Source organism: Sebastes fasciatus, chromosome 23 (assembly GCF_043250625.1).
Source record: "Sebastes fasciatus isolate fSebFas1 chromosome 23, fSebFas1.pri, whole genome shotgun sequence".
NCBI classification, from domain to species: Eukaryota; Metazoa; Chordata; class Actinopteri; order Perciformes; family Sebastidae; genus Sebastes; species Sebastes fasciatus.
Window position 1 is genome coordinate 15,080,650 of NC_133817.1, and position 22,211 is coordinate 15,102,860.

Genomic DNA, 22,211 nt, shown 5'->3' on the forward strand with positions numbered 1-22,211 from the left:
TTTCCTCCGTCGTGACAAGCTGAGCAAATTTGCGTCAATGCGTTATTATCGTGTTAACTTTGACAGCCCTTTTTTCTTCAGATGACATTAATTACATAACAACATAATAATGTTTTGAGAATAAGTAAGTTAACATTTTGCTATGATGGTTGTTTCTTACAGTAGTTTATTCTTGGGGTCCCCAGGGAACCCAATCAATAGTCCTTGTATGTTATATAGGTTGGCAGGATGAGGGTTAATGTAATGAATACATTTTAATAGAAGCAGATGACCATGTTGTAAGTCTTTTGGGAGATTTGATTCACAGTAACAGTTACCTGAAATCTGCACCTGAACAAGATACATGTGTATTTGTATGTACAGAACATACATGTATCTGTATATATGTGTTACCAGTGCTACACCGGCTCAACAGGCATGTTGGTTGTACACAAGTACACGAGATGCATGTGGAGCTCCTCTGCGGGAGTGATGAACGAGAGGAGCAAGCCTCGGTGTCAGAGGTGCAGATGGAGGACACCGAATCGCCTAATGAAAAATGGCTGCGATTAGCACACCATCGGCTAATGAGCAGTAATTATTGCACCGCTCCCAGCTGAGGGGAGTAAGTTGTGGGCTTGTGTGCTCATGCGTGCGTGTGTTTGTGGGTGTGTAGGAAAAAGAGGGTAAGATATGTGTAAGTACACTTGTGGGTAAACAGCGGTGTGTATTCATGAGTGGGGGGAAAGGTGTACCGTAGGATAAAGACGCTTTGCTGAGGCAACACAGTATCAGAAAGTCAACTTTTATATATACAGTATAGGAGCTGAATACATATTTAGTAGTTGTTATGTTTGCGCATACATATACAGTGCATGGTCGCACTCAGACAACAAGAATCTCTCACACACTCGCAAATACCCACACTGAATCCAATGAATTCAAATGTATGACATGAATTTCTGACTGCAAACACTGCAGATAAGCCGGCAGAGCTCGGATAAAGTGTGAGGGGCCGCTGCAGTGGGGATGTTGGAGGAATTCACAAAACCAGCGTCCACACTCACCTACTGCAAAGAGAGAAATCCCATTGTCAGCCACGGCTCTGGCTGCGGCATCGATCTGGTCGTCTGAAGGTCCGTTTGTGATCATTACGACAATCTGTACAGAAGAAAATCAGTTATCTAAAATCATTAAACATAATTTAACAATATCTTACTCACGCAATGATCATTATCAAACAGTAACCGGATAATTTGCTTAATATGTTAGTTTTAGTAGCTCAGTTTCTACCTTTGATTTTGTGAAAATGTGTTGAAATTTGATAAATCTATGGATGTTTATCAAAAAGAAGATCCAAACAGCTCAAAAAGCCCCCCACGGACTCTTGACATGGTTTGACTCATAATTGAATACGTAATTAAATAAATCAAACCCAAAGACAAAGTGGAATTCAATGACGCCGGCTCGCAACAGACACTGATAATTTTCCCATTAAGGAAAATGTACTCAGTTCATTCACAGTTCATCCTTCAGTCAATGAAGAAAGGGGGGGTGGAAAGCATCAATATGAGAATGTAGCTGCCTTTTCTGCATGTGCACAGCCTGTACAATTCAATACATCAGCCTAATCCTCAATTCTCTGCCTTCCCACGTCAAGTGTGCTGCAGCAAGATGATTCGCACGCACGCTGGATAGATAGAGAGGTGATGGGAATGCTAACCAGCTGTGTTATACTGAGACTACACTACAGTGTTAGACCGTCTGAAATTTAGCTGACAGAAATGGAGAGCAGTTGGAAGAGCTTTTAGATATTTAAACGAGTTAAAGGGTAACTTTGGTATTTTTCAACCTGGACCCTATTTTCCCATGTTTTTGTGTCTAAAAGACTAATGGGGGACAACATTTTTCGAAATTGGTCCAGTATTGAAGGATAACGCTGCAATCGGCAGTCATGAAACGAGCTGCAAGGGCAAATGAGCAGCATCAATGTAATGTTACGTTCACTAAAAGTGCTTGTTTTTGCCACCAACAGGCTCAGATTGTTAGTGCCTGACAACATTATGGAAAGGACCCTACAGAGAAATAAAAAAATTTTCTTACCTTTTGCTTGGTCTGGTTTGTTTGTTACTGTGTCCAAGTCTCGCTCAGGGAGAAGTCTCATTGTGAAAACTAAATATCCGCATACTCTTTCATACTCCATTGAATTCAAAGACCTAATCCACATTGCAGAAATCATCTAAACATTCAGCTATGACATTGACATCTTTTAGGTAACCCTAAGCTACACTTTCTGTACTCCAACACAACAAACTCTGCCCAGCTGGCACTCGCGTATCCACCATAGATGTATTCCACGTTTCCACCGTTGTCTTCCGGCAACACGTCACCTCGCCAGATTTCACAACGAGACTTCTCCTTGAGCGATACTCTTTCCATAATGTTATCAGACACTTAGAATAACAATCAGAGCCTGTCACGGCAAAATCAAGCACTTTTAGTGGACGTAAATGACGGTGCCAGGTTGCCCCAATAGCAAATTATTACAGCTCGTTTTGCAGCTGCCGTCTACAGCGCTCTCCCTCAATACTGGACCAATTTCAGAAATTGTTGTCGCTATTAGTCAGTTAGACACAAAAACATGGGAATATGGGATCAAGGTTGAAAAATCAGAAGAACCGAAGTTACCTAGTTATTAACTAGTGCTATTGGGTTAGAGTCCAAAGTGAAGACCAGTGCCAATTTGATACATAATTATTGACAATGCAGGTTAATCTTCGTCAGTGAGTATCTTTGGATGACCATCAATTGGGCTTGTTGCGGTGTGTCTGGCACTAGTCGTCGCTTATCGACAGCCATTCAGCCGATTGAGTGTGTTGAATCTGTGACAGAGGCAAAATGTACTGCATCCTTCTGCAAGCAAAACAACAAACCGAAGCATAGCAAAATCTGTTGCCACTAGTGACTTTCTATCTCCGTTGGTATCCCAAGCGTAAAGCAAGACCGTCAGATTCACAGTGGTGTGAAAATGGCAGTTTGTTTTGTTTGTTTTTTCCCCCCACAATGTTCTTTGGAGTACAAATACAGACTTCTCTCTAGTCATTTCCTTTCACACAGGGCCAGAACATTAAATATATACATTGGTGGCCAGCTGGAAGCAGTAGTCTTTGCAGCGATTCCACTGTTGCTTGTGTATCCATACTTTGTTCTACGTTTAACAAGATTTAAGCCCTTCAGTTTTTAACAGGCGCGGAAGAAGTTCAAGGAGATTTTAAAGTGATGTGACCTCTTTTACCTTTCCTCTGGCTTGATGTTACCTACAGGAAGTGTAGTCAGTTTTCGGGGCTGTTTCAAGGTTACAGGATAGCTTTCTATGCAATCCCTATATACAGCCCGTTCTCATTCCCAGGGTGTCAAATACTGATGCTTTGTCCCGGCCGTCGGCGTTTGATATGATGGCGTATGAGATGCACTGGGCTTTCCAGTAACTACAATGTAAACCCATCCGCGGCAACAGTAAATGCTCAGGGAAAGTGCTGCGGTGACGTGGTTTAAAGAGCAAAAGAGACACACATGGCGGGAAGGTGGGGCTTTCATCCAGGAGACCGCTGTTTGTGTCCAGTGCGTTAAGTTTTACTTTCACGTTACAATCAGCTGTTCGTTCATGTCCAGTATTCACAACATTCAGGTTCATTTTCACTGTAAAATGTAGTAATTTTAATCCCAATCATGTTGTTTTTTCTTAAACGTAACTAAGTAGTTTTGTTGCCTAAACATAAGCAAGTGTTTTTGCTTAATTCACAATATTAAACACATATTGACTGCGACCAAAAAGTGACGCCTAGGAGTCTGACAAAGCGTCAGTATGTGACGAGTTGGGATGGGAATGTGTTGCTATATGGCAGACAGATCTCCCCTGTTGAAGCAGCGTACCTTTGGGGCGTGATCTCGACTGATGACGGCGCTGAAGACGTGGTCAACCAGAAACTGGAGGGCATCGCCAATCTTCCTGGATCCACCCTCATAGGGAAGGGTTCTGATGGCTCTGAACACCTCCTCCAGTGAGCCGTAGTCTGTCAAAGCAATCCGCATCCTGCAGGGAAAAGATTACAGGGAACGCAAAACTGGATCATGTAGAAATAATGAAATAAACATCGGTACATGTGTATATCTTGTTTGGTTTCTCTGATTAGAGTTTTGATATGTTGTGCCAGTGTTTGTATCTGAGTTTTACCTCGGGACATCCCCAAAGACAGTGACTCCAAAGCGGACCCCCTCAGTTCCCATCACGCTGTCCTTGAAGGAGGACACGATGGTTGAGATGAAGTCTTTGACACTGGAGAAGCTGGTCTGGCCCACACTCCATGACTCATCCACCAGAAACACTATGTCTGCCTGCACCACCGTTCTGCATGCTGAGGGAATAAGAACAGGTGAATTAGTGTGTGCACAAACACCAAGGACGGATAGCTGTATGCTCTCGTCCTAACCTTTTATAATCAAAATTAATTTGGACAATCCAAGGTTAAGGTTAAAGAGTTAGGCTGGTAATTAAGCCATATGTTTTCTTCCTGCACCGACCACCAGATAGCAGTCTTGTTCCATCACAATGAGACTTTTCCTTTTACTTGCTTCTGTCATGCAGCCAGAGCACCGCACAAATCCCCATGAATGTTTAATGAGACACAAGTGAGCCAAAGAGACTATCAATATTCTGAGCACTCCAGCAATAAAACTTTAGTACAGCGATGAGGAACGCTTAGAATAATAAGGTAAACACACCCAAAATCAGGGTCAGTCCCCTCGCTCAGGCAAACAAAACGCATTTAACATAAGGATCTGCAGCGTTTGGCAGGATTCACACTCGTTTTAATGTGGAGTTAAAAAGCCAGACGCACAAAAAAAGGTACACTGATGCACACTCACGCATACATTAGCTCTTGCAACTCAGATGCACACGCTTGCACACATTCCCACATACAGTACTGTACTAGCAAACGCACACACACAAATCTGCTGCGTGTGCAGGCGACCTCCGAGTCAATATTCTGGCATTACATATGCAATAAACCACAGTGACGACAGCATTGATTAGGCTCGTGAATAAGAGATAGGCACCGCTGATTGTTCTGTAAGCGATAACTCAGCTCCTCTGCTGTCCTCTATTTCATTACAGGGCTTCCCAGCCTCTATTATCTCGCCCCTTCTTCCTTTGGCTGCAATCCCAGGATTCACTGGGGGAGACATATGTCTCCAGCCCGTGGCGACCTAACATTATGTTCTCCCTCACACACCTATACATCTCTGGCCACACACCAGGGAAACAAACTATCTTTGGGGATGCCATTTTGGAGCCTTCTCTGGTGCTGAGCTACTATCTCTGACTACAATGGGAGTTTTAGTATCATATATTTAGATTCATCACTGATGCAAGAGCACAGTTAAAACCACTGATGCAAATTAACAGGATACAACGATGTTCATCCTAGGCAGCCAACCACCCTTGCATGAACATGTGGCTGTTCCATTTATTGGGATATATTTTCTACTCCATAGATTTCTGTAAAAGCCCATAAAAGATGGTGGAAACTTTAAAGCAAGGAAGCAACTGGCGGCTGGTCTCTGCCAGACAGACACAGACTGGGGTGGAAAACAAGATCAATTACCCAGAAGTTTGTCTGTCTGGGCTGGCAGGCGAGAACTACGTGGCAAGGATAAGGAGACAACACATGCAGAGGGATTAGGAATGGTTTTCTTGAAGGTTATCTATGCTGATATCTCAAAGGTTGTGTGTACACCTGTTAGACCATTGATTTACGCCTTAGATGTAGCTCAGTGGATTCAGCATATGCTGCAGAAAATTTCTGCCAGTGAAAGAAAATGCCTGAGAAATAACGATGCACTGCTGCAATCAGCTCCAACAAGATCAGGAGAAGAGATGTAAACCATCAGAGAGCACGGCTCAAAGGGCCATCAGGTTCACATTTTGTCCAGACGAATGAATGTAAAAGTTCATCCGAGAAGAAGAAGAAGAAGAAGAAGAAAGTATTTCAGTAGATGCATGAAGCTACAGTACAAAGTGTAGGACATTATAGGATATTAAATGAAATGTGTGAAATGCACTGTCATGCCCCCCAGGATCTGTTTCCAGTGACATGTACCCGCCCCCGTTGGGACAGTCAGTGGATGTAAACAAGCAAGTCAGTCAACTCTCCTCAAAATGTTGTAGTTCTAATTTGAATTCAACGCAGTCCATGATGTAGCTGAAAAATCATAGAGAGAACCACATAGCCAATTGAAGGAGCAATGCGTAACATTTAGGGGGATCTATTGCCAGAAATGGAATATAATATTTATATGTATGTTTTCTTTAGTGTATAATCACCTGAAACTAATGAGCAGTTTATATCTACATGTTGAGCGGATCCTCTTCACGGAGCCGGCCGCCATGTTTCTACAGTAGCCTGTGATGGACAAACCAAACAGGGGAGGACCATTCATGTTTTCATACCGGCCACCGTAGTTCACCTACACTTAAAACTTAGTCTTAATTAGAATCACCTCATTGACCTTGGCATTTAACCCGTCAGTGTCGCGCTCAAGGACACTTCGACATGCAGAGAGGCGGAGCCGGAGATCGAACCGCCAACCTTGTGGAGAAATTTCTTGTTTCTGAACTGTTTTTCATATATGTTTGGTTCTTCACTACCGTCGCATCACCTCATCACATGTACTTTATTCTTAGAGTCAGGAATTACCATGTCATGTTTTAATAAATATAGATTGTTTGAGTTGATTTGAGTAACAGAAAAAGTCCACATGATTCTGACCTAAAGAGATCATTTAGTCCAGTGTTTCCCAAACTTTGTTTTTGGGCACCCACGGTTTCAAATTGACAAACCATTGCCACCCAATTCAATATAGGCCTCATCTATAAACCGTGAGAGGAGAGAATCTGTGCGTGTAATGAACGTTCCTGACCATTTTTACTGCCTTATCACCTTATAATATCTTGAATAGGTATCAGCCATTTCAAAGAGATATACATTTTTGTTTTATACATGTGTTATTGAAAACATATACACATGTTAAATACTTTATAAATGAGACCAAGTAAATGCATTTAGGCGGCGTTAACAGGCTCTCGTTTTTTTACTCTCATCAGTAAAACAAACAGAATATACACTAGATTTAATGTTATCAGTAGGCTACAATTATCAGAACAATACGAACATTCAGACTTCCTCATGAAGCTCAAAGCTTTACTGTAGATATAAATCGTAAATAAAAGACGATGGAAGAAATTCTGCTAATTTATTTGGCGACCATGATAAAATCTCCTGATCCACCTGTGGGTCCCGACCCAGTCTTTGGCTGGTTTGACTGGTTTAGAAGACTCAGAATCCTTTGTAAATTTGTAGGCTTGTGTGTCTTGCATTATTGCTTCCTATAATACATAAAATAGCAGGTTGACTGACTCTGACCCTCATTTTTGCATCTTTCTAGGGTGCCTGCCCAGCAACGGCAGAATCAGAAAGTTATCAACTAGCTGGTGAACATAATGGAACATTTAGCAGCTAAAGAGTCTCATATCACGAAATCAATATAACATCGATATATTGCCCGGCCCTGCTGGATGTGTAAACATGTGCTAACATGTTCGCCACGTTAATAAGGTGATACGTCGTCAGTGTTGTGTTTACTGCTTGAGTTGTTGTCATGGCTGACAGGTTAATTAAGTGCCTATTATATTTGCACATCCAGCAGACATGGAGACAGGTTTATGGCCACCTGACAGTCACTTTGTGGGCTGTAAAACAAAATCACTGACTTAAAAGAGGCTAAAAAGCTCCATAGAGCTGTATAGTTTGATGATAATCCTCTGAGGGTTCCTCACATAGCACATTTGATTCATAAAAATATAAATTAATAGAGCTTTAAGGTGTCAGTCGGCTTATTAATTTGAAATCGACCACATGCTCCTTCTTGTGTGTTATATGAAATGCTCCAGTAGGCCCTCAGGGTTGCTACAGACATGTGAATTAACACTGTCTAGATTAAACAATGATAGCAGTTACAAGAGAGCTGTAGCTTCACATATGGCCTTGGGCTATTTATATCCTTCCATAATTCTGCCCAACAACTTTACCAATCACTTTCTGCCAACCACATCCCAGGTGGAGGAAAATCTAACTTTTGATTGGCTGATTGACCTTTTGGCGACATCCAATAGCACCTGAGGCGAAGGTTCTGTATCCGGGAGATGGGTTTGACAGGCTGGCAGACAGAGTGCTGTACTGTACATGAGGCGAGCAGATGTTTAAATTCCTAGACACAGTCTGGAGAGAGAGAGAGAGCGGAGCTGGGCTAGTGTCTGCCCCGTGTACCAATCCATGTGTGGAGATTTAATGATGGAGCACTCGCCGCACAGACTGTGTTCATTGAGCACCTGCCCTTTCTTTGGCCTGCGCGTCCAAGGCATCTAATTCATAGACGTGTGCACACTGCTGACAATCACGCATATGGTGTTGACTCAGAAGTGATGGCGCCAAACTGATGGCGCCATAAGGCGGTATAACTTGGTTGAATAACACAGAGCGAAAGAAAAAGGGTGACTGAGGGAATGAGTCACTGACTGAAATCTTGAATAAATTAATGACTGAAGAGAGTAAAAAAAAAACTTTAAGGTGCTATATGGGGAGTTGAAAACAATAAATGAATGAATCATGTGTTTGAGTGTATTCTTTGGGTGTAGGACTGTTACCTTCAGCTTGTGCTGTGATGCTTTGATGGGAGAGAGAAAGGGACAGTAGAAAGATCCACACAGAAGAGCGGCCCATACTCTTCCTCTTCCTCCTTCGATCACCTGCTCCTCCTCCCTGTTCCTCTCTTAACGAATCCCCTTCTTAAACTCCACTCTACAATCATCAATTCCAACTCATCTTTCCTCTTATCTGAAAGTAAGAGAGAGAGGGAAAAAGTCATTACAGGCACTCAAAGATAAAATATAATCAGACATTTTTCATTTGTAAAGGACTCGTGTTTCTTCTGCAGAGTCATAGAGTTTTTCTTGCAGACCTCCTGTAACACAGTGTTAAAGAAATGTATGCACAATGACGGATTTCTTGGTATCAAATTTTGACGTACACTGCAGGCTATCAGACAGGCTTATAACACATAATACATGTTATGTTAATAAAACTTTTCCATCACACTTCAACGACACTTCACTTCAACGATCACCATCTGCAATTATAAATCCAATGATTTTATTTTGTTATTGTAATAAATTAGAGGGACAGCTCAGGTTTAGACAGTTTGGAGACAAAGCGAGAGAGGCGAGTTTTGAGATGGTTCGGACATGTGCAAAGGAGTGATGCTGGGTATATCGGGAGAAGGATGCTGAAGATGGCCAGGCAAGAGAAGAAGGGGAAGGCCGAAGAGGAGGTTTATAGATATGGTGGGGGAGGACATGCAGACGAAGATACAGAGGACAGGAAGCGATAGAAACAGATGACCCGCTGTGGTGCCCCTAACGGGAGCAGCCGAAAAAGAAGATTATGTCGTACTCCCATCATTATGTGTACAGACCCTGTAAACAGTTTTATAACAGATTCCAATGACGCCATGGAAATAAAAGCATCAAAAAGGCTTTTAAACTGTCCAATATGAACCCAGCTATTAAAAGCAGTAACTGGGAGGTCTACACATTATGAACATTAAAAGAACATTAAAAGTTATTACCTCAATAATACATTATGACTGCAGGTTGACCTCGATGCATGCCACTGTTCATAAATAGAACCATCTTGCGATGGAATCACACCAGCCGCAATGCCAAATTGGGCCAGGGACGTAAAGTTGGGGGGCCAAAAGTCCCTACTCCATCAGCCCTTTCTCATTCCCAGGGCGTCGAACACTGACAATTTGTCACGGCCATCGGCGTTACATACCGCAACACAAGGCACTCTTGAGCGCCAGCAGAAGACGCACCAAACTTTCCATTAACTACAACGTAAACCCATCCGCGCCAACAGTAAACGCTCAGGCAAAGTGCTGTGGTGACGTACACAAGACAACATTTAGTCTACTTTAATTGAACTCTGGTGCGGACTATAACAACCGGTCTGAGACTGCTTGTGAGAGGTGGTCTCGTACCATTTCCAAGCGAACCAAAACGTAAGCTGGGTGTGCTGGCATTTGTTCAGATGGACACAGGTAAACGACATGGGTGGGAGAGGGCTGACCTGGACTTGCAGAAGTCCAATGTTTGCTTGATATCTGGTCCAAACAGAACACACAGAATATGCAAAATAACATCCACAATAATAGTGACATTTATAAAGTCATAAACTGGAAGAGAAGGGATCAGTGCCGAGTCAAAGTGACAACAACACAAGGCTTTCATCCAGGAGACCGCAGTTCGTGTCCCGTGCGTTAAGTTACACTTTCACGTTACAATCAGCTGAACATTTATGTCCCGTGTTCATAACGTCAAGTCACATTTTTACTTCACAAATGTATTCATTTCATGCCCAACCACGACGTTTTTTCCTAAACCTAATTAAGTGTTGTTTTTTTTGCGTAAACGTGTTTACTGCGACAAAAAAGTGATACCAACGGGTGACAAAGTGTCAGTATGTGACGAGCTGGGATGAGAAACTGTTGTCCCCATTTCCTACCCCATTACATCCGGCGCCCTTGCTCGGACCACACCCATCTTCAAACTCGGCCTTCATTTTGATCTCAACTACACACCTGTAAAATTTCGGGGCTGCATCTTGTGACACTATCGTATTGACAAAATCTGCCCACAGACAGACCTGGCAAAGTATTCAAAACCACCTATGTGGTAGTTCCCGCTAGAGTCGGTGTCTCCAGGACCATATTTGCCATGATGGCACTCACAGAGACTCACAAGTTGAAAACAATACCCTGGCTGGTAAAAATCCTTTGACATCACTTGAATAGAAATTTGTTACCATTGCAGCTACCTAGCTAAAGTTACATGAACCTAATGCAACGTGCAACTCACTGTTGCAACCAAGTTGTGTTTGTAATCTCATTAAGCCCAGTTTCATTTTCACACAGATAAAAAATACATGTCATAAATAAATATAAAAGCAATCAAACCAGTGTGTTTTTACTTACATGTTTCTCCAAAATCATAATGTCAAAAAATAACAAACTAACAGCTTGGCTTGCTTTCCCTCAGGTACAATAATAATACATGTGAATAACTAACGTTGTGAACACGGAAATGTCAAGTGTCTCATCATACATAATATATTAAGCTACAGGACTTGACAGTTCATAAAGGCTGCCACGCTTTGATTTAGACTACTTTTAAGTCAAACTATATGCTGCTCTGTGAATATGCTTTTAGGACTGAAGACAAAGCAGTAGCTACTGGAAAGCTTTCAGTTAAAGTAGCTTAAAGGGGAGAGACGCACAGTCCTCATCAGTAAATTCAAGAGGTGTGACAGGTTCAAGGAATATGATTCTACAGGTGCAAACGATATTTGGACTGGTCAACCAAACCTCTGGACAATGTGCACATGCCCCAGACTGAGGATTACCTAAACTCCCTGAGGGCCTGAAATGCCCTAAAACTCACACTGTGGAGGTGATTATCTACAGAGCAAAGGCCGAGGCAGCAAGGCTAATCACATCCGAGGTGTGTGTGCAATTGCACTTTTTGCCCCATGGCGAATTGCAGTTTCCACCAGCCCTCTCTGTTATGTTTTGTGTTTCACTGTTTAGCCATAACATGTTGACACCATAGCAGATTTGTGGAAAAATGTCACCATGTGAATTATCTGCAATCCAGAATGTGGTATTTTTTGCTTATACTGTACATATGATCATGTTTTTGAAGTTTTCTGGATGTGTGGGATGAATGGAGACAGTCTTTGGCAGCGTTTCAAAGAAATGATGGTACAGTTAGACAGATGAGTCTCACTGGTGACAGCGCAGTTGTTCTTCACAGCAATCCACTGTAGACGGAGGGAGAGTATTAGCTGTCCCGGAGTAAATGGAGGTCCAGTAACACTCCGGGATACAGAAAATCCTCCTCTTTTTCTTCCTCGACAGATAGAGGAAACTTCAGGTTAGCATGAAAGAGATTAGCCCCAAGGCTACGGCTTTTCACTTGGCATAATACACCGAGTGGAAGCAATTCAGTCCCTTTGAAATGCTGCAGCTTCTTTACTAGCATATTATCTCTCATGGAGACGTGTAGCTTGGAAAGTGATATTTAAAAGCAAGTATGGAAGTATACTGCAATGATAGTAACATACTTTAGTATCTTTACTGCATTCATGCTGCTAAATGATCCACTTGGAATGCAGCCAGAATGGGTTGAGTGTTAAAACCGTCCCTTAAACGTATACTGAGAACCACAGAAACGTATCAATAGAAAGAGCTACAAGAACATTCAGTTAAGTGAGCATAATCAATGCCTAAGTAGAGTAAATCCAACACTTAAATCGCCCTGGTAAAGGAATCGCGCAACAGTAACGGATTATCCCATTTGAAAATGAATGAACCTCCATCAGAGAGCAACACGTTCAACGCATTAACTGTGATCTCGGGAAATGGTTTGTGCTGTTATGTTTTACATTAGCTCGCTAACTCCCACACGTCTCCACACGAGTGTGTGAGCATGTGTGCCTAAGTGTGTGAACTGTACGGGCATGTGGTTTTGCAAATTCATAAGTCTAACATCAAAGAGAGATCGGCCCGCACTCAACTAGTACACACGAGATGAAAATATAACATATTTCTTTCGGCTTTAAAGATTTACTATCTTCAAGCTATCTGCCAATGCATCACTTCCAGTGTTTCCTCAAGAGAGCATATTTCAACGATAAATTAATACGATAAAGCCATACAAAATAAATCAGATCAATGTGAAAGAATCTGAATTCCATAAAATTCCTCCGTGTGATTTGACCACCTGTTCTGAATCTGACGAATGGCTCAAGGCTGACTAGTTTACAACCTCTGCAGATGGAAGTGAGAGCTGGCTGGGCTTGAACTCTAATGTAACACAGCCAAAAAAACTACATTCCCCTCCTCACATACCAATGCAGATCTAAGATCTGTCTCTGCATGTATCTTCTTATTACTGAAGTGCAGTGAGAGGACAAACGCGCGTTTTGATGAATGACAGCTAGTGCAGGAGTACACTGTTGCTCTCTTGTATCCATTTTACAGCGGGGTTTTTAAACAGGTTTGCTTGGGTGCTCAGCAAAGCAGTTTTAATCTGACAGGAGGTCTTTCCTACCAGTGGCCATCAGACTATATAACTCCTCCCCCTTCTGCAGGAAGGACAGCTGAAAACAACGGACACTGACAACAATAATATCAATATCATGTGCAATACTACTTTTTCCATTCTCATGTGCAATATCACTGTTCATTGTGTGCAATATTAATGTCCAACATTTGCAATATTACTTCTTTTTCTCATCATATGCAATGTTACTTCTTTTTCTGTTTTATAGCTTACTTTACCTTTTCTATTTTACTTATCTTATTTACTAATTTTACTAAATGTATCTTACTTTTAGGCACTGTTGCTAGAAATAGTACTTTTTATTTTATACACTTGAACTTGTTGTAATTTTGAGCAATCTCTGGCACAAGAATTTCCTTCGGGATTAATAAAGTTCTATCTTATCTTATCTTATGAAATTACTTTTGAAAGTTTTTTCTTTTCATGTCATCTTAGGCCAAAGGTGGCAGAAGTTTCCTGAGGCAAGCAGTAAATCCTGATGTTTTGCAAAAATACAGCAGAAGATAAAAGAGCATTGGTTTTAGCTTGACATTAATGTGTTTCTGAATTCATCCAAATGATTTTGAAGAAGATTCAATGAAGTTAAAACATGACAGGAGGTGGTCAAGTTCCATACTAACATGCTATTTAGTACACTAAAACAGTATGTGAGATTTTTTAGTATGTCAGAAACCTTAGTATGAAACCAATAGTATGCAAATTGCATACTATTTCCGGTGAAATTTTATAGTATGCAAATGCTGGACACTACGGCGGCATAAATATCCCACAATGCAATGTGGTAGTGACGACAACATTCATAACAGACATTGACGGACAGCTCTGTAACATCAATAACGCTGCGATTTAAGAGTGAGAATATAGATTTAATTTTGCTAAGCGTAATATATTACACAATTTTTGTTTTGGTCACATGAGGTTGGCATGGGTTACCTTGGTTACACGTCTCCAACCAGCAAGGAGGCTCTCAGGAAGTGACGACGTAAATTATAGTTCAGTGCGTCCGAAAAGATACATACTACTGTTTATTCACACAAAAGTATGCTGAACGACTCTACACATATTGGGTATAGTATGCAATATCAGACGCAGCATAAGAGTCTTTGTGCTGCGTTCTGTTTACCTCGGAAATCGGCAGTTCGAGCTGGGTATGACGTCACACCTGAGTTGAACGTGTTCCAGTACAACAAGTCGGAAAACTTAATGGGGTCTGGACTGGGAACTCCGAAATTCCCAGTTCAAATGGAATGCACCATAGCAGATCTGATGCACAGCAGTGTTTTGAGGTAAATGCTAACATCAGCATGCTAACATGCTGATATTTCGCAGGTATAATGTTTACCATGTTCACCATGTTAGTTTAGCCTGTTAGCATGTTAGCATTTGCTAGTTAGCACTAAGCAGAAAGAACAACTGAGGATGATGATTAGTTTTGCAGATATTTGGTCATAAACCAAATCATTGGGCAAAAATTTGGCAGGATGGTGGTGCTAGAAGAAAATTCAGGAGATCACCAAAGTTATTGCTAGTCATCCACTAGGGATCATGAATGCTTGTAGAAAATGCTATGGCAATCAATATGATAGCTGTTGAGATATTTCAGTCTGAACCAAAGTGATGGATTTATTACTGACTGACAGAAAGACATTTCCATCCATATAGTCATGCTACAAATCTCAGCTCATTCCAACAGCACGTTAACACATTCCTGCAACGTCTGTGATCATAAGCCCGAGTCAGATACTCAGACAACACGCTTGCAATGATCCCACATCAAAAAACACACGTGCATCCATCACTCACGCCACGCTGGGATCACAAGCACTCTGTCCAGCCTCGCCGAGGAGAAAATGTGTGCATTGTGTGTCCGAGACCTTTAGTTTATCGCCGCCCCGAGAGGATTAAATAATGTTACAAAAATGAAGTTTACTGTCTCTGGCCCTGATACTCCCTCTCTGTTCCCTATCTCCTTTTCTCACACACACACTCTCACACACACATTGCCTGCCCTGCAAGTCTAACTGCACGTCAGCTATTTCTACATAATGGCATTTTCCACCTCACCACTTCACAGGATGGATTATCCCCGTAGGTGGGAAACTGGTAACAGTCACACACACAGCTCAGAACTACAATGTATGATACAATGTCTTTGGTGCAATGAAAATTCAGATCTACAGCTAAAACACACACAAACAAATAAAAGCACACACCGCACGCTGTCTTAATGTCACTTTGCATTTGCAGTGCAGCCAACAAAGACAAGTCTATGCACGGGGAAAGAAAAAAAAGTCCACAATTCATTCTGCATAGTTTCATCTCCTGACAACGCTCTCACAAACAACCTGGTGTGCTCTTATTATTCATGAACACACTCGAGCTGACATGACTGTAAAATGCATGATATCTTGTTTTTATCTCGTAAAATTGTTGCATTAAATCATGCAGAGAAGCAGATACCAAAGACAAACACACATGCATGCATTCAGGACATCTGCAATGCACGGAGTGTGTGTTTATAAGTGCATCTTAAGTGCATATTTGCAGCAATTAATGTACCTTATCACATAAAGGCAATTCAGACGACGAGAAAATGGGCAAACAGCAAGCACTAATATCAGATAGCAATGCTGTTTAAGGAGAAATTGTATGGTAAGGAGCAGCAGTAACGGCGCAGTATCAAAAGTGTTGGCCTAAGTCCAGACATTTAGGCTGTAACAAGGGTATCCGGGCAGTTAAGAATTCAAAACTCTCAGTAAAGCACCATATTAAAGTGCAGTTAAAGTAATGGGTTTTCACTATGGCCCTAAAATGGGCCCCACACATTCTCACTCACCACTGCAGACAAGTGAATCATTGCTATCTTCCCAATCCAGGTGACCTCTTGATGGTCGACGGGGGGGGAAATATCCCTTAAAATACACAAAAAGGTTTCATCCAAGTCAGGGGGAGAAAAAAAAAAAAAGTCTGGAATTGATATTGTATTCCTGCAGAGGGTGTTATCGGAGATAATCGACTGAATGGTACATGAGAATCAATGTGTGTGAGTGAAAGAGGAGGTGGGTGTGTTTGAGTGTGTGTAAGAGTGGACGTATGACAGAGACTTTCTTTTCCTGGGCTCTGCAGGAAAGTTTGAGAAGAAGGGTGGGGGTGAAGCTGCTGCAACCTGTTGGCTCAGAGAGAGAGAGAGAAGAGAGAGGCAGATAGATAGAGAGGCTGATGAGCTTTGACCCTAATAGGAATGCATTGCTACCAATGCATGGAGGCGTAGGCGCAGACAGCCAAGCTTTCACCTCAGGGTAACAGAATAAGCAGTTAAGTAAAACGATGATAAGAACTTGGAGATTAAGTCTGCCATCACCCACAATCATACTGTAAGTTGAATCTTCCTCGAGTAAAATCCCAAAACTGTCTTGGCTACACACACATACTTGCAGACAGAAAGCAACCCTTGAACGACCTCTGCAAAGAGTGGCGGAAATAATATTCAAGATTTGACTCCTTACCGACCCAGTCTTTTACAGCTTACTTCATTTGGCAATAAAATATATATTTTTATTTTAGAAAACTACACTACATTTACACAACATTCCCTTCATCCTAACAAGAGTATTATGGAGCATCAAATAGGTAAAATACCAGCTGATAAAAACACAGCCAAGGTCATGTTGGAGCACGAGTTCTTGTATTCCCCAAATACCTCTGTAGTCACGGTTTGTATATTCACACACAACCCCGACCAAAATAGCTTGTAGAGCAAACACCTTCTCACAACAGAAAGGAGAGGCGAGACAATAAATCTGTCATGTTTTACAAGGCGCTCTCAGCTGGTGTGTGTGTGTGTGTTTGTCTGTGTGTTGAGGGGCACTGGGTCACCTTTAATGGGGACCCCAGGAATGCGGTGACTGGTTTAATAGGGTTTAGCCAGCTGTCAGTCTTGACATGCTATAACTCAATGCATATACACACGACTTAAACTGGGCACAACAGTGGGTTCTGGCTGAGATGTAGATTTAGATGGTGTAGAGATGTGAACAAATGCAATGATGCTACTATAATATATACTCTAGAGCAGGGGTCTCAAACTCGCGGCCCGCGGGCCAATTGCGGCCCGCAAGACGATATTTTGTGGCCCCCACCTTGATATGAAAGTTTAATGTTAGTGCGGCCCGCAAATTTTTTTTTTTTTTATAAAGTTTTTTATAAAGTTTTTTTTGGGGGCATTTTTTCATTTTTATTGACAGGACAGTGGATAGAGTCTTGGAAAGGGGGGAGAGAGAGAGTGGATGCGGAAAGGGCCACAGGCCGGATTCGAACCCGGGCCGCCGCGGTCAGGACCAAGTCTTGTTACATGGGCGCCCGCTCTACCAACTGAGCTAACCAGGCGCCCTCGGCCCGCGAGTTTTATGTGAATGGCAGTTTGCCGTGGAAGGTCCCTTTGTTGCGCGAGCCCGAGCTGAACGAACCTACCAATCACACTGGGGTATATGGCTCCCGGGGACGGGCAATCGGCCGGGCTTGATGCAAGCAGAGAAACATTTCACAACAACTGTGGCGGCGCCCGTGTAACATCGCATAAGCTTGATTAAAGCTTGATTTATACTTCTGCGTTGAATCGACGCCGTAGCCTGACGTGCACCTCTCCAGAAATGTAACTACACGTCGCGGCGACGCAGACCGCAACAGCTGTGATTGGTCCAGTCTCTCAGCGATGCTGAGCGGCCAGGACCCCGGACAACCACAGAAAGTTCTACTTCTCTCTGCCTCCATCTTTTCAATGTTTGTTCACACAAATCCACTCAGATATATTTTCTCTTTTCGGCGTTGCAGTAATGTCAGTAGAAGTTCTGTGGTTCAACAGTTATTAGCTCCAACTCCGCTCAGTTTCTGTTTGTAGTACAAGAAGAAGAGGAAACTCATAGAGACGCCGCCGCCAACTAGCGGTTTGGTGGTGTAATTGCAGAGCAACACAAACACAGCAGGCACAACTTTATTGCGGAGTGACACCAAGTGGAATGAATATATATCTTGTCACACAGCCCCAATCATGTCTTTTTCAAAGCCTGCAGTGAAGAGAAAGGTTGGTGACGAGCACAGACAATTTCAGGAAAAGTGGGAGACGCAATAGAGGCCATGTTCAGAAGAACCGTTCATGTTCTTCAATGTTCCATTAATGTTCAGGACAGTTCATGTTCAGAAGAACCCATTCAAGTTAAAGAACTGTTAATAATGACGTTTGAGAAGATTGTTGTTTTTTTTAACAAAGCTCCTTTTGTGGCCCAGCCTCACCCAGACTCTGCCTCCAGCGGCCCCCAGGTAAATTGAGTTTGAGACCACTGCTCTAGAGCATCTATTCAACTCTCACGGGGATACAGAATGACAGTTGCTGCTATCTCCATTCATCTATATAGAGTGAATGCATCGGCACTACCAGATTCCCGAACAAAGGTAGCAGAAATGCTGACAAACATGTAGATAATGACCAACTTACCTCACATACTGGCACTTTACGGTCGCAGTAAACGTGCTTAACATTGTGAATTCAAACAAAACACTTGCTTAGCTTTAGGCAACAAACAGGGATTAATCAACAACAATGAGTATATTGCACACAGGGAATAGTATTGCACATTAAAGCTTCAGTAGGCAACAATTTCTTGGCATCAAGTAGAAGTATGAAGTAGGAAAAAAATGGAAATAACCAAGTACAAGTACCTCAAAATTGTACCTAAGTACAGTACTTGAGAAGATGTACTTAGTTGCTTTCCGCCACCGAGTATATGTTATACTGTTGTTTTTGCATAGCATTATTTACTGCTCCTGTTGGAATAACATAATTGTTAAATATTTAACTGCAAAGTAGTAATGTGTTTTTGATATCTTCACTTTTTGCATTAAATCATACTGGGATGTTTGCTGAAATTGATTGGATGTGGCACAGCCCTACCTAGAAACATTTCCACAATCCGCCACTGGCAACAAAACCACTTAGTTAGGTTTGGCTTAAAATTACTATGTTTGTAAAGTGAAAATGAAACTGTATGTTGTGAACATGGGACACAAACAGCTGTTTGTAAAGTGAAAGTGAAACTTAAAGGATACTTTACTGATTTTCAATCAGCTTTGTATCATTACGATGTGGGTGTTATTTGCGTTTAACTTCCCCCCATGTTGCCGGCACCCAAAGGCCCCCGCTCATTTAGCAGCAAAAAAGACTTTGTGCCAGCTTTGGGCTGTTTGTTCAAACTACAGATTGTACTTTTGCATTATTTGCATGCCTGCCCCACGGCCCCTCACCGCTCCAAAATCAAAACAACCACTGGAAGACCATGGCAGAAGGCATTTGGCTATATTAATAGAGCTATACCAAGGATTTCCATCCATGGGCTGTAACAAAGCTGTCATTTTTTTCACATTTGAAGCTTCTATTGAGGTTTTCGAATGAAGCTTGTAATGTGTCTTCATATTTTATGAAGTCATCACCTTAAAAAAAATAGGAAAAATATGATTTTGTGTTATTGCGGTTACATAAATGTAATTTATGGCACACTGCAAACTACCACACGTTCTCTAAGCGTTTCATATTTACTTTGATATGTTTATATTAGAGTTACTTGAAAGCCTGGCGCGTCTCATACACACGCTAAAGGTTGCTTTGTGCGTCGTATCACACGCCGAGGGCCGTGACAAATTGTCGGTATTTGACGACCTGGGAATGAGAACGAGCTGTAATGACTGTAGCTGCATCTGTAAAAAGACAAAGAAATCATGCGTATGTTACAGAACATACAAACATTTCAACAGAAATATATCTAATAAATTGCAACAATTAAACCAGTTGCAAAACTTTCATCCTTGGCTGAAATACATCTGCAATAAATGGACCAGAACGTCATCCTCCTCTTGCAATGACACACAGCAGGCTAATCGAACTTCAAAGCTATTAGAAACTCATGTCAGAATACTTCCCAGATGCCATACCATGGGTTGTACGTCATTCATAGAGAAATCATTTCAATTCCTACAAAACAGATGCATGTTTTAAACACAACACCACAGCAGTGTGTTGCTTTCTAAACCTTCACTCTGCAGTCTTAGTGGATCAATATGTAAAATGGAGGGCTACTTCTGCTTTCATGAGCATGCATAGGTGGCATTTTCATCAGATGCATATCATCTGTCATGTGAATGTGTGTCAGTAGCAGTGCAGTGCAGGTCAAAAGCGCATGGTTAGTAATTTAAACTACGTGTGGCTACAGCGTGAATGAATCACAGACGTCAGACGTGAATGTGAAAGGCCTGCCTTCGTGCATCCTATTCCGCACTAATATTGAAGGATTTTCCATCAATTCTTCTTGAGGGTGCTGCAGCAGTGCACCACCAATCATATTCTGCAGAGAAGATGACACACCGATGTAGAGTAAAAGGTGGAGTATTTGGCCGCGGGGCCGTCTGAGTTACGTGCTGCCCTGCCGCTGACCTTCAGCATATGTTCAGGAAGTTCAGGAGGGCGTATCAATCAGGAATACTCTCACTAGACAGTCAAAGGTGAGTGTGTCTCTGTACAGTACAGCAGGGTTTCCCTCTGTTACCGTAAAGGCACTGATTCACCAAGCCAACGGTTGGCTCTCAGTGAGCGTCTATCAGCCTCGTTTTTGCGGTGCGTCCCACACCGTCGGCTCTAGTCTGCTCGTGTCGGAGGTTTTGAGCTTAAGTGAATCAGTGCACAAGAAGAGAAACGCACTACGAGGATGTAGAGGAACCTATTTTCTCCATAGATTATCTCTCATGTACTACTGTCAGGATATAGTGACAGTTTGAGCAAATATGACAAAAAGTTATTTTTATTAAAGTTGCCAACTGTAGTTTTAACGCATCTTACCCACACCTTGCACTGTAAATATTCACCACTTTAATCTTTATAGCTTCCTTGGCTCAATTACATCGTGGGTGAATAAGCCTAACTGTCTTTCAGCAGCAGGTGTGATTAGAAGTAAAAGGTGTTTTGGACCTGTTGGGGGTATTCAGATGGGGAATATTAACAAGGCTTGTCTCGGCTAATTGCACTTCTTCTCCAACTGGGCCCAAATCCCCCCCAGTCACGAGAGGTGCCGGCACAAAAGTGAGCTTTGATTAAATTCATGCTTTAGGCTAAGCAGAAAACAATCATGTGCATTGGGAGTCAAGAGAAAGAGGAAGAAAGAAGAAAGAAGCAACAAAAGCACAGTAAATGAGCAAAGCCATCAGGAGCTGAGAAGGAAGGGTGAGTGAGTTGTTTTTTTATGGCTGATTGGAGTTGGAGTAAATATGGAAGGCAAAAGAGAATTACCGCCTCACGTTTGTATGCCTCCGCCAACCAGTCAAGTTACAGTTTACGTCCATGTCTGTCCAAAATGTCATAACTACATCATTTTATCCTATTAGTCATTTGTGTAAAATTGTCATGATTGGCAAATAAATTCTTGAGTTATGGCCAAAAACCATGACCTTGACCACCATATTCTAATCACTTCGTCCTTGAGTCCGTGCCAAATTTGAAGTAATTCATTCAATGCGTTCCTGAGATATCACGAGAATGGGACAGACGTGAGGTCACAGTGACCTTTGACTATCAAAATCGAATAAGTTTATCCTCAAGTCCAACTGGACGTTTGTGCCAAATTTGAAAAAAAATCCCTAGAGAGGTCCCTGAGATATCAGGTTCAAGAGAATGGGAACAACGTGAGGTCACAGTGACCTTTTGACCAACAAATTCTAATCAGTTCATCCTTGAATCCAAGTGGACGTTAGCGCCAAATTTGAAGAAATTCATTCAAGGCGTTCCTGAGATATCGAGAGAATGGGACAGACGTGAGGTCACAGTGACCTTGACTTTTGACCATCAAATCTAATCAGTTAATCTCTGAGTCCAGGTAGAGAAGAAATTCCCTCC

At 42.0% G+C, this 22,211-nt stretch overlaps 1 protein-coding gene across 1 annotated transcript in view; it reads right to left on the reverse strand.

Moving 5' to 3' along the window:
• The window catches only part of col7a1l (collagen type VII alpha 1-like), a 71,212-nt gene extending 54,797 nt beyond the window's left edge, over positions 1-16,415 (reverse strand). Inside the window, exons 1-5 of the mRNA XM_074625463.1 lie at positions 16,116-16,415; positions 8,744-8,933; positions 4,214-4,394; positions 3,913-4,072; positions 1,047-1,140 (exon numbers count right to left, since the gene is read on the reverse strand). Of these exons, the coding sequence (XP_074481564.1) occupies positions 1,047-1,140; positions 3,913-4,072; positions 4,214-4,394; positions 8,744-8,819 (511 nt within the window). The 5' untranslated portion in view covers positions 8,820-8,933; positions 16,116-16,415. The remainder of the gene's footprint in view (positions 1-1,046; positions 1,141-3,912; positions 4,073-4,213; positions 4,395-8,743; positions 8,934-16,115) is intronic.
• Positions 16,416-22,211: the final 5,796 nt, after the last annotated feature.